Raw genomic sequence first — 14,575 nt, 5'->3', positions numbered from 1 at the left:
ATGAAAACAACATCTTCAAATTCATTATTTTGATGATGCTCCTTTGTCCATAAGAATCAGAGCAGAATTGCAGGCTGCTGTTTTCTTCAGTTAGTCATCATCATGGATCTATCTATCTCACAATTATTTTTTACAAGATGATTTGTCTTTCTTTATTAATTTTCTTCTTTTCATGTTATATGTTTGGTGTTAACTGTATTTTATGTTAATTTCTTTCTCTCTCACTTGGTGATTGACATGTTTTGTGTTACAGTACATACTGTATAGTGTACAGATCTCCAAGGGAATGGGTTGTCCTTCACTTCTCTTTACAAATCTCTGTAAATGATAACTGACAATGTTACAGTATATCCAGGAATTCATGTAGTGCAAAAATACCCATCAAAAGAGGTATAATATCTATTTACACTTTACGTCATGAGATATCAACTCTGCTTATATTCGGGCTTCAAAATAAACACAAGAAAGTTATTGCTCATTGATGCATGATAAATAAGACTTGAAATGGTTGTAGGGAGTTCTTGTACTGATTCTAGGGAGATAAACATTACCATTAAAGTTTTAGCAATGAAACGGAAAGCTTTTTCTGTAAAGTGATGGCAATAAACAGTTTCTATTCTACAGAAGGAATAAATGAGAATTATAAAGTGAGAATTATAATGTGTTTCCCTTGTTATTATTTATTAATAACATGCTTTATATAAATTTAATTAGAAGAGGGAGACTTTGGTTGTTTAATCCACTGTTAGACATCTCCTTACTAAGCACATCTCTTCTCCTTATACAAATGTATGTGATGGTTAGTAATTGAAATATAATACATTTAGAGTTGTTTCTTTTATTTATTCATGAAGATATGTAATATACCCTTGTATATTTTTGTTTCTCTGATTTCAATTTTCTAGATTACATTACCACCACAAATACATTTCCAATCTTGTGAGCATGCCCCAGCTGTGTGTACATTTGATAACTTTACAGAAATCACTTACAATAACGACTGGAATTTTAAGAAAGAAAGGTTTAAAATTCCAGTCGTTATTGTAAGTGTTTTCTGTATTTCTGTATTGTGATTTCTGTTATTGTAAAAAGTTTCAAACCCTCAGGGAGATGCTTGAAGAATGCCCCATTCTGAAGTAAGAAAGACTTTTTCTCACTCAGAAACAACAATTGGGCAGCTGGAAATAGAAAAAAAATGTTACTATAGGGAACATAAGACTAGATATCTGTCCAATCTGAAAGGTCTGTTTAAAAACAGATACAGAAGAATCCCCAAACTACAAAACAGGGAAACTACTATGAACATGCTAAAACATTCTGTTACCTGACATCCAAAAGGCCTCCTAGAAGGTGAAATACTGAGGCTTCTTAACTAGAAGGAGATTTCTAATAAGACTGAAAGAAAAATAATAGTTAGGACGTTGTACTTTCTAACTGAGAGCAGGTTAATGGCATTTTCCAAGACTTGTTCCTTTTGCTTCTCTTCTCTAACAAATTAGATTTTTGATATTTTGACAAAAAATGTCATATGCAAAATAAGTCAACGGATTTGATTTTACAAAATGACTTTGGGTATTGTACTGTATATTAACTGATCATTTTCTAACCCCTTCTTTCAACTTTGGACTCGAGGGGGGGGGGGGATGGAATGCCAGCCCATTGCAGGGCAGACACACAGACACGTACATAGAAATGCTAAATTTTAAGGATAAAGATTTTCCAAAGCTTTTGCTGTTTTAGCTGCTGTACCTCACCAAAAATCTCCCATTGCCCCTCTATCTCTGTGCAACCTTGGCATCGCAGTGTATTCTTTTTAAAGTCTCCTTAAACATATTTGGTTAAAAAAATAGGAAAGTTTAGCACTCACAGATCTACATTATAAAAGCTTTTATCTTTTAGACTGGAGGCTAGTTTTCAAAAACTCTTTGAAACTGTGGCAGGAACATCAGCACCAAAACTTCAAGAGATTTTTTTTTTCACTGTCTTCTCTCTGCTTCTGCATGCATTGCCCTTTCATCATTAACACCTACAAATAACACTCTTATCAAAATACTATAATATTTAAAAATTATTTAACATACAAACCATTGCCTTATGACAGGTAATTTATTTTACCTACAGTAACATCCTTATTACAGCAACAGTAGTGAGACATGCTGATGTAACTTCTTATGCAGGATGTTATCTTACATGTTGAAACCTTAAGATTACGATATTCTCTATAATGCACATAGGCAATTTATGTGTAGATATGCCTGATGTTGAATGATTTTGGAGAGTGTTCATGACAGGGCCCATGACATACTGTAAAGGGAAAAGGGCCTGTCTTCTAAGAAGGTGAAACAAATAAAAGGTACACAAAAGGTATCTTGTAAACATACATATTTTACATTCACATCACCATACTTATATTATTTGGAGAATACATTTTCAGTATTTTTTATATGAAAAGCACTATTAGGCTAGGACAAACTGACACTTTACTGAAAGTAATGTATATACTGTATGATTAAATCATGCTGTACATGGGTATCGGGAAGAAAGAATAATGTATCACACAGAAAAAAATAGATATACTGTATATAGAAAGCAAAATACATTTTGAGTAGCTTCAGATCCTTTACTGAGTGTTATATAAGGATTAGAATAACGTTTTCTAAAACAAAATAAAATCCTACTCAGATGGGTTTCAAGCCAGGGTCCCAGATCACACTCTGGCATCCAGAAATGGCTTCTAGTATGGTGTCAAGAACTAATTACCAGAATGGAAGTTGCTGGATGGTTATAGTGTTTTCTCTTGCCAATATTGTACTTAATGTATTATAGTTCATGCATTCAATAGCATACTACATTAGAAGGAGTTACAGAATGTTCTCTGCTGTTTAAAAACAGACAGCCAAAACCATACATTGCATTTATTTAATAATTATGAATACATTATTGTCTTATTTTAGAATAGAAAACAGGTATTTAGACATACAGTACTGTATCCCAACAAAACACTGGGATACAGCGCGACAATCTAACTTATGGATGAATGTACATGTTTTAGATTCATAACTCCAAAGTGGAGTAGCTACTGTAAGAAAGATTTTACAAACTTCTGGAAGATGGGAGACCACCTTCATACATATATTATTTCTACAGCTTCTGTAGCTGACTTTAGTGCTCTCCACCCCACTTTTATACTGTATAGTGACTTCACCATTACTAGATTTAAAATATGTTTTTTGATGCAGGTGAATGTGGACATGCAGAAACACCACACTTTTTCACTAGTGAATCTTCAGAGTATCTTGATTTAATTTCTTATTTTCTTGATTAATATTCTAGATATCTACTCCTTTCCCAGAGGTTGCAGATTTTGGCAGGTTTAAAGAAATGCAGAAATCTGTTTCTCTGATACCCTGATCTTAAATACCCTCTGGCATTCCGTGTACTAACTCAGCATAAGTTCAAGTAATTTTCATGAAAGTGCAGAACCCTCAACTTTGAAGACTTGAGTTTTTAAGGTGATTGTGAATGAGTTACAGTAAATGCATACATACAGTAGAGTAATTGAACTAGTAATCATTTTGACATCTGTTGTCTTGTTTTGACACACTGTATGTAAAATATGTATACAGTATGTATTTTTGTGCTACTACTTCCTGTCTGTCAAACAGTTTTGAACCTTCTTCACACTGTGCAACATCCTACAGTGTATGTAGCACATACTGTACAGTAACTAACAATGTGCTTGCTTTCTGTGGTTTATCAGTGATTTTTGCTACAATTACATGCACATTTTGACTAAATACAGTATAATTGCAAGTTGCTTTGGAGAAAATCATCTATCAAATAAAAACATGTACTGTACAGTAAAAGTACAAAGTTATTAAGGCTGAACTCCTCCAAAGCCATAACTCTATAATCTAAGGCTGTTCAACTTGGATACCAGAAATTAAAATTAAACTGAATTTCATTTTATAAACTCAAGTTCACTGTAAGTCTATTACTGTTTTCATCACAATAATATGACTGGGTTATGAGGGCTATAAGGGAATTTAAACATTATTTCTTAGATATGGCTATGTTCACTATGCTACTGAAACTTATATTGCCCTTATTACATTAAAACTGTATGAAGAAAGATGATCAAATTGTTTGTCCAATAGTTTTGACTGTATAATAACACTTGAAAAATATAAGACTTTTCCCCCACTTACTGAGCGATTCAATATCAGAAATATTCTCTTTGATTCAGCATTCTATCACTGTAATAGTTTGCCTTATTTATTTTATTTAAATTTGTTTAAAATTAAGTACAGAACATCACTACTAATGAATCAAACTAAAAAAATTCTGGCCTGCAACGAATTACATCAATATAGTGAATACAGAGAAAATTACTTCTGCAGCTTAAATTCAGGGTAATAGCTGGTCTCCACAGTTTGTGTTTCATAATGTCGTTGAATCTTGTGACTGAGTATTACTTCCCACTTTCCATAGATGATGGCCCCTCCACTATTTTTTTAGAAGAGGATACAGTATGTTTTCCGCTATATTAATCACAAGAGAGGAAAAATCTTATTCAAATACCAGCTTGAATATTGTGCTGAAGTCTGAAGATCAAAACAGCCACATGGTATCTAGCACCACACATACCAGATTAATGACAAGTGAGTAGCAGGTGTTGGGTCTAAGCAGTTTTAGAATGGATTAAAACAACTGCTCAAGCAATCATAAATTACAAAGCATGATTTTGTCAGGCTTTCCTGAGTAGATTTACAATCTGTTGATAGCTGACAGGTCAAATTTTTCATTTAATCTGAGATATGTCCATTCACATCCTTAAATTAACAATAAAAAAAACCTTAAAACCTAAAACACAATTAGAATAATCTCAATCACTTGTAATTATCTAGATAACTTGTTAATATCCTAGCAACTGTGACCAACATACAAAATTCATAATAATTTAAAATTGTCTTGATACTTCCCATATCATCAATGATACAAAGTACAGACAGAAAGGATTTTGTGCATGCATAAAAAGGAGGCATTAAAGTAATTAAAATACTTTTCAGTAAGATGTTGTAAAATCAATTGTGCAAGATTTTAAACCCCTGTGTACTTTCTGCCAGAAAACCATGTATTGTACATCAGGTGCCAGTGGGTGACAGGTTTTCATAAATCTCTGTACTTCCTCCCAGTCGGACAATAATGTTTTTTGTTTGTCTTGGATTATTTCATGTTTTACTTAAAAATCAGTGTCCTTTTATTTAAATTAATATTTTAAATCTTGAATGACAAGCTATAGTACACCACGTCCTCCTTGTATAAGGTCAGTGTACATGTCATTTTTTAACAATAAATACAATACAGTAACTGATATTCTTGAATAATGATAACACAAAGGCTCCAGTTTCAATAGTCTTATTGTAAATGTATCTTTTTGTTGGGTTTCACTCATGCCAAGCCATTCACCAGGATACTTGATCAGACAAGGAAGATTCTATTCCAAGTAATTTACTGCATAAACCAAACAGTAAGCAAAGAAAGCCAAATCAAAGACCTAATGTTTTCTATTCCATCGCCCTTGCTATCTTCTGCTCTTGCTGTGGCTGCATCCTTAAATCTACTGCTGACAAACAATATGTCTACAATCCATGCTGAGCTGGGATGTAGAAAAAAGTGTTCCATCTTGAAGCACGTCTAATAGCACTATGAACACCCATCGCTTAAACAAATGCCACATAGTGGAAGAGTGAAGGTACAGAATTTGTGAAAAACTGCAAAGAATTTCTGCTCTAACAGTCTAAAAGTAGTTTTAATTTATACTTATTTGTTTAACTCAGGTTTCTATTGCATGTGTATGGGAACATTTTTTAAGACTTTCTTACAAATCATTTTAATTCGTCATAGTTTCCAGAATCAAGATTAAATCAGAATCACGTACTAAAGGAAAAAAGTGAAAAAAATACCCCATCAAGATTGCTAGACTCTTTTGAGTAAGGAGAAGTTTCAGACTGTAAATACAGTAGCTTGATAGTCACTTAACGAAATAGAAATATGTATCAGAGTGTATTAAACTAAATCATACATGTGGAAATTTAACAGAAATGTACTGAGAACAAGGGTCACCTTTTTACACACAGGATAGCTGGAATCTGGAACAAACCACGCTGTCAAAGCTACAGTAATAAATTGACTTCATTGAAGAAACATCTGGATTAGATCCTCAGATCAATTAGCTATTAGCAAGCAAGCTGTCTTACTGTATCTGCTTATGCTTCTAAAAAGCTGTATTAAAAGCTTTGTTTTCTCTTTTTTCATGCTTTCCTGTACACTGGTTTTATGGTGAAATTACAGATTTGTTTACATTCCACACTACATTTGTGAATGCATTTTGCACAGGATTGAGCTGAAGCTTTTAGTATTAATCAAAGTTCATAAGTGGGCACCTCAACATTGGGTATCTATTGTTGTCATGTTGTGGGATTTTCTCATATTTCTTTTAAAAATAATCAGCAAACACAATAGTGATGTGGCATTTGAAATTTAAATCCTTCAGGTGGGCAGGGTTCTTTCTCTTGCTGCATGCCAATCAATAATCAATTTTGTTTTACTTTTTTCATTTGTTCTTCCTCCATCTTGCTGATACAAACAGACATTTTATACATAATCGTCTATACTGTACGTGTTATTTCCATTTCTAACTTTCTAAAAAACTATTTAATTTCACAGCGGCTAGTCTCTTAGTTTTGAACCCTGCTGTATTCATCAGTTTTATGTGCTTACAGCTGTTCTGCTGAAATGATTATTCCAGAAAAAGCTTGCTTGAGATGTAACATTGTTCTTCAAGAGTGTCCTGGTGGATGAGAAAATCAGGCACTAGAGATATTACACATACTGTACGCACATTACTGTGTGCAAAATAACAGCAGTCAGCACACCACTTTCAAATATGATATTAAGAATTAGGAGGCCCCCTAGAATGATAATGATAAAACCTCTTTTCATGCAGATTCAGAGCGCACACAGTGAGTCAGACTTTTAGACATCTCCTCAGTACTAAGCTTGCAGAGGAGGTTGTTCTTGTGTGCCAGCTGATCAAACTGGTTGGCTCTGCAGGGCACAGACAGTTATGCTCATCACACTTGCCTGTTACACCAATAATCCCCATTGCCACAATTCTAGTACTTTAAAATATAGTCATTGAACATATTACGCATTGTTTCCTTTTCATGACAAAAAGTTCATGCAGCCCACTGTATGTTTCAAAGAATTCTGAGAATTCCCCAGGTGTACAGTATAAACACTGCAGCCCCCTCCGGACTTACCATTGAAGCTGACGTTGCGGATGTATTTAAGAAGCTTCTTCCCTCCGGCAAGCTCCATCTCCGGACACACTCCCGAGTAGTCTGGGCACAGGTCCTTCTGCATGTTGTGAAGGGCATGGGCCATGGCATAAACAGCATCAATCACAAACTGCACTTTCCCCTCTTGCTCGTATTTGGAGTCTTGCCCAATCCTCTCCTGACCTGGTGAAAACAAGACCAAAACCACTCATAAGTTATTGTAAGCCCAGTATTAGGCAACAGAGTTAGATCACCTTGTACATTGCAATGCACCTGGGGACCCTGGTAAACTGCAGTGAAACCTTTCACGAAGTTAAAATAAAAAATCCTTACTTTTGTAGCGCCTTTCTGGACACTCCAGAAGATAACGGGGACTTCCCTCCACCATCAACAATGTGAAGCACCCACCTGGATGATGCAGCAGGAGCCATCTATCAGCGAACAAAGTGATGAAGCCAATTCACAGATGGGTATTATTAGGAAGCCATGATAGGTAAAGGCCAGGTGGAGATTTGGCCAGGACACTGGAACAATACCTCTACTCTTTTTGGGAAATTCCCTGGGATTTTTAATGTTCAAAGAGACTCAGGATATTGGGTTTAACACCACGTACTAAGCATTCTCTACTGGTCCCACTAACACCTCTTCCAGCAGCAACCTTAGCTTTCTCATCCTGGTACTGGCCAGTCTCATTCTGTACCTGCTTTGCTTCAGTGGGTTGCCAGTTGTGAGTTGCAGGTTGATATAGCTAATTGTACAACTGCTGGTTACAGTAAAAGGTTTGTGAAAGGATATACTGTATTAAATTTTTTTAAAAGGGAATAACACTGCAAGAGAATGGCATAAAAAACACCTAAAACTATAAACTCTATGTCGCCGAAAATGAATAATTTTCAATGAGGAACTCCACAACATTGCCCTGTATCTTCTGCTTAAACATAATTTTGCTTGGTACAGTATTCATAATGATAGTAATGCGAACATTATTACTATTATTGAACAGAAAAATGTTAGGTTTCTGCACTAAATTGCACTTAATCCTGCAGTCCCATTTTAATCTGCTTGTGGTGGATTTATTTATGCATTCTGGCTACTTAGTAATTATAAAAGGTTTAGAGGAATCCAGATAGAGATTGAGAAGGGCTACCCTTTTCATTGCACTGGACTGGAGCCCAATAGCAGGGAATACCCTGAAGGGCTCAGGGGAAATGACAGTTTCATTACGGACTAATGTGTTGAGTCATGCAATGGAGACATAATCAAAACTGGCCCACTACATTTTCTACAATTCATATTAACTATCAAGAGTAACGGAGGTTGTTTCTTCATGCACTGAACACAAGTCTTTTTTCAATGGCACAAGTCTCATAACTAAAAGGGATGTACAGTAATCTGTCCCCTACCACCACGCCAGCCAAACAACAAAATACATACTGTAGCCAAACATTATTCTTAAATCGGTTGCATTGCCCGCAACGTTAAATTAATCTTCCACCAAATAATATCTTATGGATGGTTCATTAATTTTAGGACCAAATACCAATATCATCACGATCATTAAAATACACTGTAAACTAGCTGCTTGATAAAAGACTGTGTCCTTACATAACAGATATTTTTTAAACACCAGTGGTGGGTATGACTAGGATACATGGTAAATATCCAGCATTCAAAACACAATATACGGTACTGTTTACGATATACTGTATATATACAGTACAGTATTTTTTTGCAAGATTAAAAAAAGAAATGTGGCCATCACTATATTACTGCTTCCCTCAGCTTTATTCCTTCTTCTTTGAGCAATTATTTTACCATTAAGGAGATACAAAAACCCTGAAAGAAATGAATGGCATATGGCAAAAATTCTGAGTTGTGGGAAGACAAAGGGTATATTCCCAATTCACAATGAGAAGCTTGGATATTTTTATCTTATAATTTTGTAATTTACATGTTTTTTTAATTATAGAGTAAATATACTGTACACTACATCTGTCATCCATCCATTTTATAACCAGTTTATCCAGTACAGGGTTGCAGGAGATGGCAGAAACCAAGAAGGTAATAAATGAATGCAAGGCAGCATACTGTACGCCCTGTCCAGTCCAATAACACTGAAACTTAAATTATAAACACTTAGAGTTTCAGGAAGAAAACTGCCAAGGAACTATTAGAAAAAGTCAGGAATATGGGCCAATATGAAAAAAAAAACATCTGCAATGTTCAATAACATGAACAGTTATGAGAAGTTTAAGACAGCTCGACTTGAAATCCCTTGATAAGAATTAATCGTGTTGCTCCTTTCTGAACTCTTTCAAAAGTGTTGATTTGATGGCTGTTTAAAAAGTGCTGATTCCAATCTGTGCATGTCACTTGAGCTGAGATCTTGTCACAAGTTCTAATTTGTGACAGACAATGCACTTTCTCTTCTGCTCAAGGAAAATCTAATGTTTCTTTTTTACCCTCTCCTGATACATTGAAATGAAAAATGTTAAAATTCCTTGAAATATACATAGAAATTAATAAGAGGAGAGTTAAATGGCCCTATATTTCCAAATAAATCACTTTGTGAAAAGTGTCAATTCATCCAATGTTAATAGAAACACACTGAAAAAAAATGACGATTATACGAAAGGCTATTCCACTCATTATTTACCCAGGTGCATACTGTTTACTCTTTCGTGAGCCACATTCTATCTGCTAAAGAAACTGAATTTACATTTAAAAATATTGGAAATGTTACCTACAGTACAACAGAATTTTGAGGAAGAGTGGTCTTTGTTAGCTTATCTAACCATGAGACATACACTATAATGTTTCCTTAAGTGGTGCCATTTAATCTCAACATCTAAATTAGTGTTTTTTAAACACTTAAAGACCAGCAATGGAAAAGACACTGTTATGTAAGTGTTCTGTAAATTATTAACTTAATTAACTACAGAATATAACGTTTTGCAAAACACGTCTTCGATGAATCTAATTAAAAACTAACAACAGTTTGACATTTCTTGGATGTGTGTGTTTATGTAGCATAAGTAACCTTCTGTATGTTATTTTTAATTGATACCTTTGGAATAAGTGTTTTGGGAGTTTCCTGTGATTTTATATCTCTACTTATTGCAGGTCTTGATTGCAGTTTTTTTTTATATAATGAAGCACATGCAGAACCATAAAAAAACAATCCATACTAGAATTGGATCACTAAAACCAAGCAATAGTTGAAAGAGCTTAGTGTCCCAGTGACACTGCAGCCCCTGAAGTCTAGTTATTTACACATATGATTATAATGATGATAAGTGCATTAGGGTCTATTTGATTCTTAAGTTATTCATTGTGATATACTGGTGTACTGACAACTACTGTATTTCACAATACAAAGTTACACACTTAGCTGCTGGCTCCATGACTCTTACCAAGTGTTTCTTCTCCACCATGGAGGAATTGTTTTAATTTACACAGAACAACTACCCAAGAGAAGCCTTTTCCAGAAACTGTTGCACTGCAGGCAAAATAGCAAGCTGATACTGTAGGCTGAAACCCAAATGCAGAACACGTGCATCCCTGGAAAATCTGGGAGAGCTGATTAGGCAGCAAGACTGAGGTGCCTTAGTAGAAAGAGGTGAACAGGAAGACTGGATATGGGGGTTTGATACTTGATTGACAGAAATGTTGGTGTCAGGATTGAGGGCAGTAAGGATTTCCAAGCAAATAGGAGTGCTGGATGAAGACAGCAAAGTCAATAGTTCCTGCTGGAGGAGAACTGCCAGAGAAACATAAAAGTGGTGATTCTCTGCTGGACCAGTACTTTGGAAGCTAGTCAGGTAGTTGTGACTGGAGAGTGAATGCTGAGTTCCTGATGGCTCTAAGGAACTCAATGTCAGATCACCAATCTAGCAGAGACTAAAACCTTAAATAGGCAGATTAAGTGGCTGATTCATTGGATGATTGGCTGCCTGATTGAGAGGCATTCGATCGAAAGGACAAGTGGCCTGACCTCGTTTACACAGGGTTGGCCAGAGGCCGAATGCTCATGTGAATGTTAGTCTCTCTTTATACTACAGTAATTTATACTTACTTTATACAGTATTTACAGTATACTAATCTTCAACAACATTTTTACTAATCTTCATGGTTTCAGGTGTAGAAGAGATTTGCTTGTTATCTGAGCATTTGAAATTACTGAAAGAGATCCAGTGTCCAATAGACAGTACCTTATAAAATATTTTGATGTAAAAACTTGTAAAATGTAATGACATTCTCTTGCAATTCCTATAACTCCTTCATCTTAGTTTGGAATGTCACACAGAGACATCCACTTCCCAAAAGGTCATGATACAGCATTTTCATAAAAAGCTTGATCTATTTTCTAATGACAACTGAGTGGGTCAATATACATGCAGACGTATGGCAGGAAGGTATTAATGTTTCTTTTGCACACTGCACATGTAATTTCAATAGTGAGCTTGCTGGCTTGTGGTATTTCTGACACTGTGGGTAACTCCCATCCTTCAATGCGTTGATCACACTTGAATGCACATACTAATAGGGCAAATCACTTCTCTCATTTTTCCATCTACTACTATTTGTGAAAGGTTGTGACATTTACTGCACTTTAAACAGCTACTGTATGCAGTAAGTGTTTTTGTCAAAATAAAACAGCAGGCAACAAATTAGGACTTGGTATAATCAAAAAGATTATACAGTGAGTTACAGTGTTCGTGATTCAATCGACACCATTAGCCTAACAAAGCATGAACTCTGCATCTGCTGAAGAATGAAGAATATTGCACCAGAGTGTTAATCTGAAACTTCTAATAACAGTATGTAGTCTGATGAGGGAAAATTTGTATGGACTCCAAATACATGGGTTGCACTATTCACTGGAATGTCATCTCAAACAAAACAGTATACAGTACATTTGCAAAACATCACAACAGAAGCTCATTGTAAACTTTGTAATGTTAATGAATCAAGATTTCAAAGCAGGAACATATATTTAGGAAATAGTATTATTATTATTATTATTATTATTATTATTATTATTATTATTATTATTATTATTATTATTATATGGTATTGTTTTAAAACGTGTTTCAGCAATAAAGCACCCCTTAGCAGCGCAGGATGAGTCCTAATGTCCAATTCATTAGTTTGAATGTGGGCTACGTCATTATATACTGTGATAAACATCACGCTTAAACTGATGCTTAATTAGCCAAAGGTTCCTTTGTTGTTGTGATTGCTTTTTTGTCTTTTACATTTGAACAGCCATTTTCTTTTAAAATCTTTTTAAAGCATCCTATACCCTGGAATCTCCAACTATTAATCATCTTGCTTTAGAAGTTCCAAGAGGCATCATCACTATCATTACCATGTTAAGCCACAGTAGTTCAAAAGAGAATGGGAGCTTCACTGATAGCAGTGCAAATCCCAGCAACCTGTCAAGTTGAGCCACCTGGGATCCTAAGATTTTGCTGTGACAGTCCACTCTGCCACTCTCATTGGCATTTTTTGCCTGCAGAGAGAGAAACAGATGGCCAGATGTAGACATTTCTGAGAATGCATGCACATTGTTTTCAAAATTACCAGTCGGTCAGCTTTTTCAAATTTGGGGGTCCAAACAACAACACCAATACCACCACCACCTCAACCAGTAATAATATTGAAATAATAATAATAATAATAATAATAATAATAATAATAATAATAATAATAATAATAATTCAATATCTTGTTGTTATTGAATACTATTCTCATTTTAAAGATAAATGTAGACAACAGAGCCTGGCCAATCTGTGCACTCCTATAACAGCTCATATATTTGTCAAACAGTGAAAAAACAATAAAATATTGGTTTGACACACTTTGAGACCAATCCAGAAATAATTCATCAATCTCTGAGAGTTCTGTAGAGTCCAAAGTTCTCTCTGCTGACACACTACAACTTTTTTTGTTCTACTTTCCATAAAAAAGTTTGATTTGCCTATTAGAAAGCAGCAGGGGATATAAATAATTAAAATGGGCTTCATAAAGCTGCAGGCAAAACCTTCCCAATTCACTCAATGAAAAAACAAGCTGTGAGCCTTATTTGATACAAATAGAAAATAAGGGTTTCCATGAGTCAATGTCTTCTTTTTTAAGTCTCCCAAATACACAATAGATTTTTACAACTTGGTACAGCATTGATTTCTTTGTAAGTAAGTGAAAAACAAATTGTCAACTTCAGCCTTACAGGAAAAAAAATCCATAACTCCCCAAACAGTGCAGGTCCATAGCCATGACACACCATTGTTCAGTCTTAGCCATTTTAATTCTCTAGCTCTGCTAAACACTCTAGTGTTTCTTCTTCCAGTAACCTCTTTAGTATTTTCATGCCCCATCCTTTGCTACAAATCTGTAAGGACACATTAGCCATGTTGACAATATGACGGACAGTTACCCAGAAACCAGCTCTCATCTCATCGTTCCTGAAGGTGAACCGCAACTTATTTTCAGAGTAGTCACTCTAATTTCTAGATTTCGCACTAGAAGCACTCATAGTCATGATTATCTTCTTTGGAGACATTGCATTAGTAGATGAGTACCCTTTTTGGCGGCCATTTCTTCTCAGATGGTTCACACTTTTGTTTCTGTGTTGAGGGACAATTTCATTGAGTGATTCAAGGATATAAATTATTGTAGATGTCACAACTTTGAAACGAATAGGCCTTTGATTTCTAATAAGAATCATTAACTGGAAATGAGTGGTGTGACTTTCTTGGGTTTCGCTTATGTAAAGGAACAGCAAAATAAAGCTCTGACAGAAGGAGAGCTCTTTATCCAACTCTGTTTTGAAAAGTAAGGAACATACACAATACATGATTAGGCGAAGGAAGGAGGAATATTCTAGCAATCACAAAAAGAAATGTGACTGTTAATGCTCTGTGGTAAAATGGTGAAGCCTGTCAGTGGCATTATCTTCACTTGATTTTATTCCTTCACTTGTCAATGAAAATAGAACTGATCCACATGCCTGTGAAACAAAGATAAATATACCATGTAATTATGATGAAAAGATGAACGTGGGAAGATTGGCAGAGGCTGAATAAGGTCAAAAGCAGGAGATAGAGCTTTTCAAGAATAAATCTCAGCCCACACAATACCTATTTGTTTTATAGATTGCTGAGCAGTGCTGCTGAGTGCTCACAACACACTAAACCCTCAGTTTAACAGACTTTGCTTTAACGGATTTT

At 35.1% G+C, this 14,575-nt stretch overlaps 1 protein-coding gene across 1 annotated transcript in view; it reads right to left on the bottom strand.

Moving 5' to 3' along the window:
- The window catches only part of grm7 (glutamate metabotropic receptor 7), a 239,051-nt gene that overhangs the window by 61,458 nt on the left and 163,018 nt on the right, over positions 1–14,575 (bottom strand). The window contains exon 6 of the mRNA XM_015347912.2: positions 7,326–7,526. Coding sequence (XP_015203398.1) covers positions 7,326–7,526 — 201 coding nt within the window. The remainder of the gene's footprint in view (positions 1–7,325; positions 7,527–14,575) is intronic.

Source organism: Lepisosteus oculatus, chromosome 4 (assembly GCF_040954835.1).
Source record: "Lepisosteus oculatus isolate fLepOcu1 chromosome 4, fLepOcu1.hap2, whole genome shotgun sequence".
In the NCBI taxonomy this organism is placed as follows: domain Eukaryota; kingdom Metazoa; phylum Chordata; class Actinopteri; order Semionotiformes; family Lepisosteidae; genus Lepisosteus; species Lepisosteus oculatus.
Note: the sequence above shows the minus strand (reverse complement) of the source record. Positions and strands in the feature narration are given on the sequence as shown.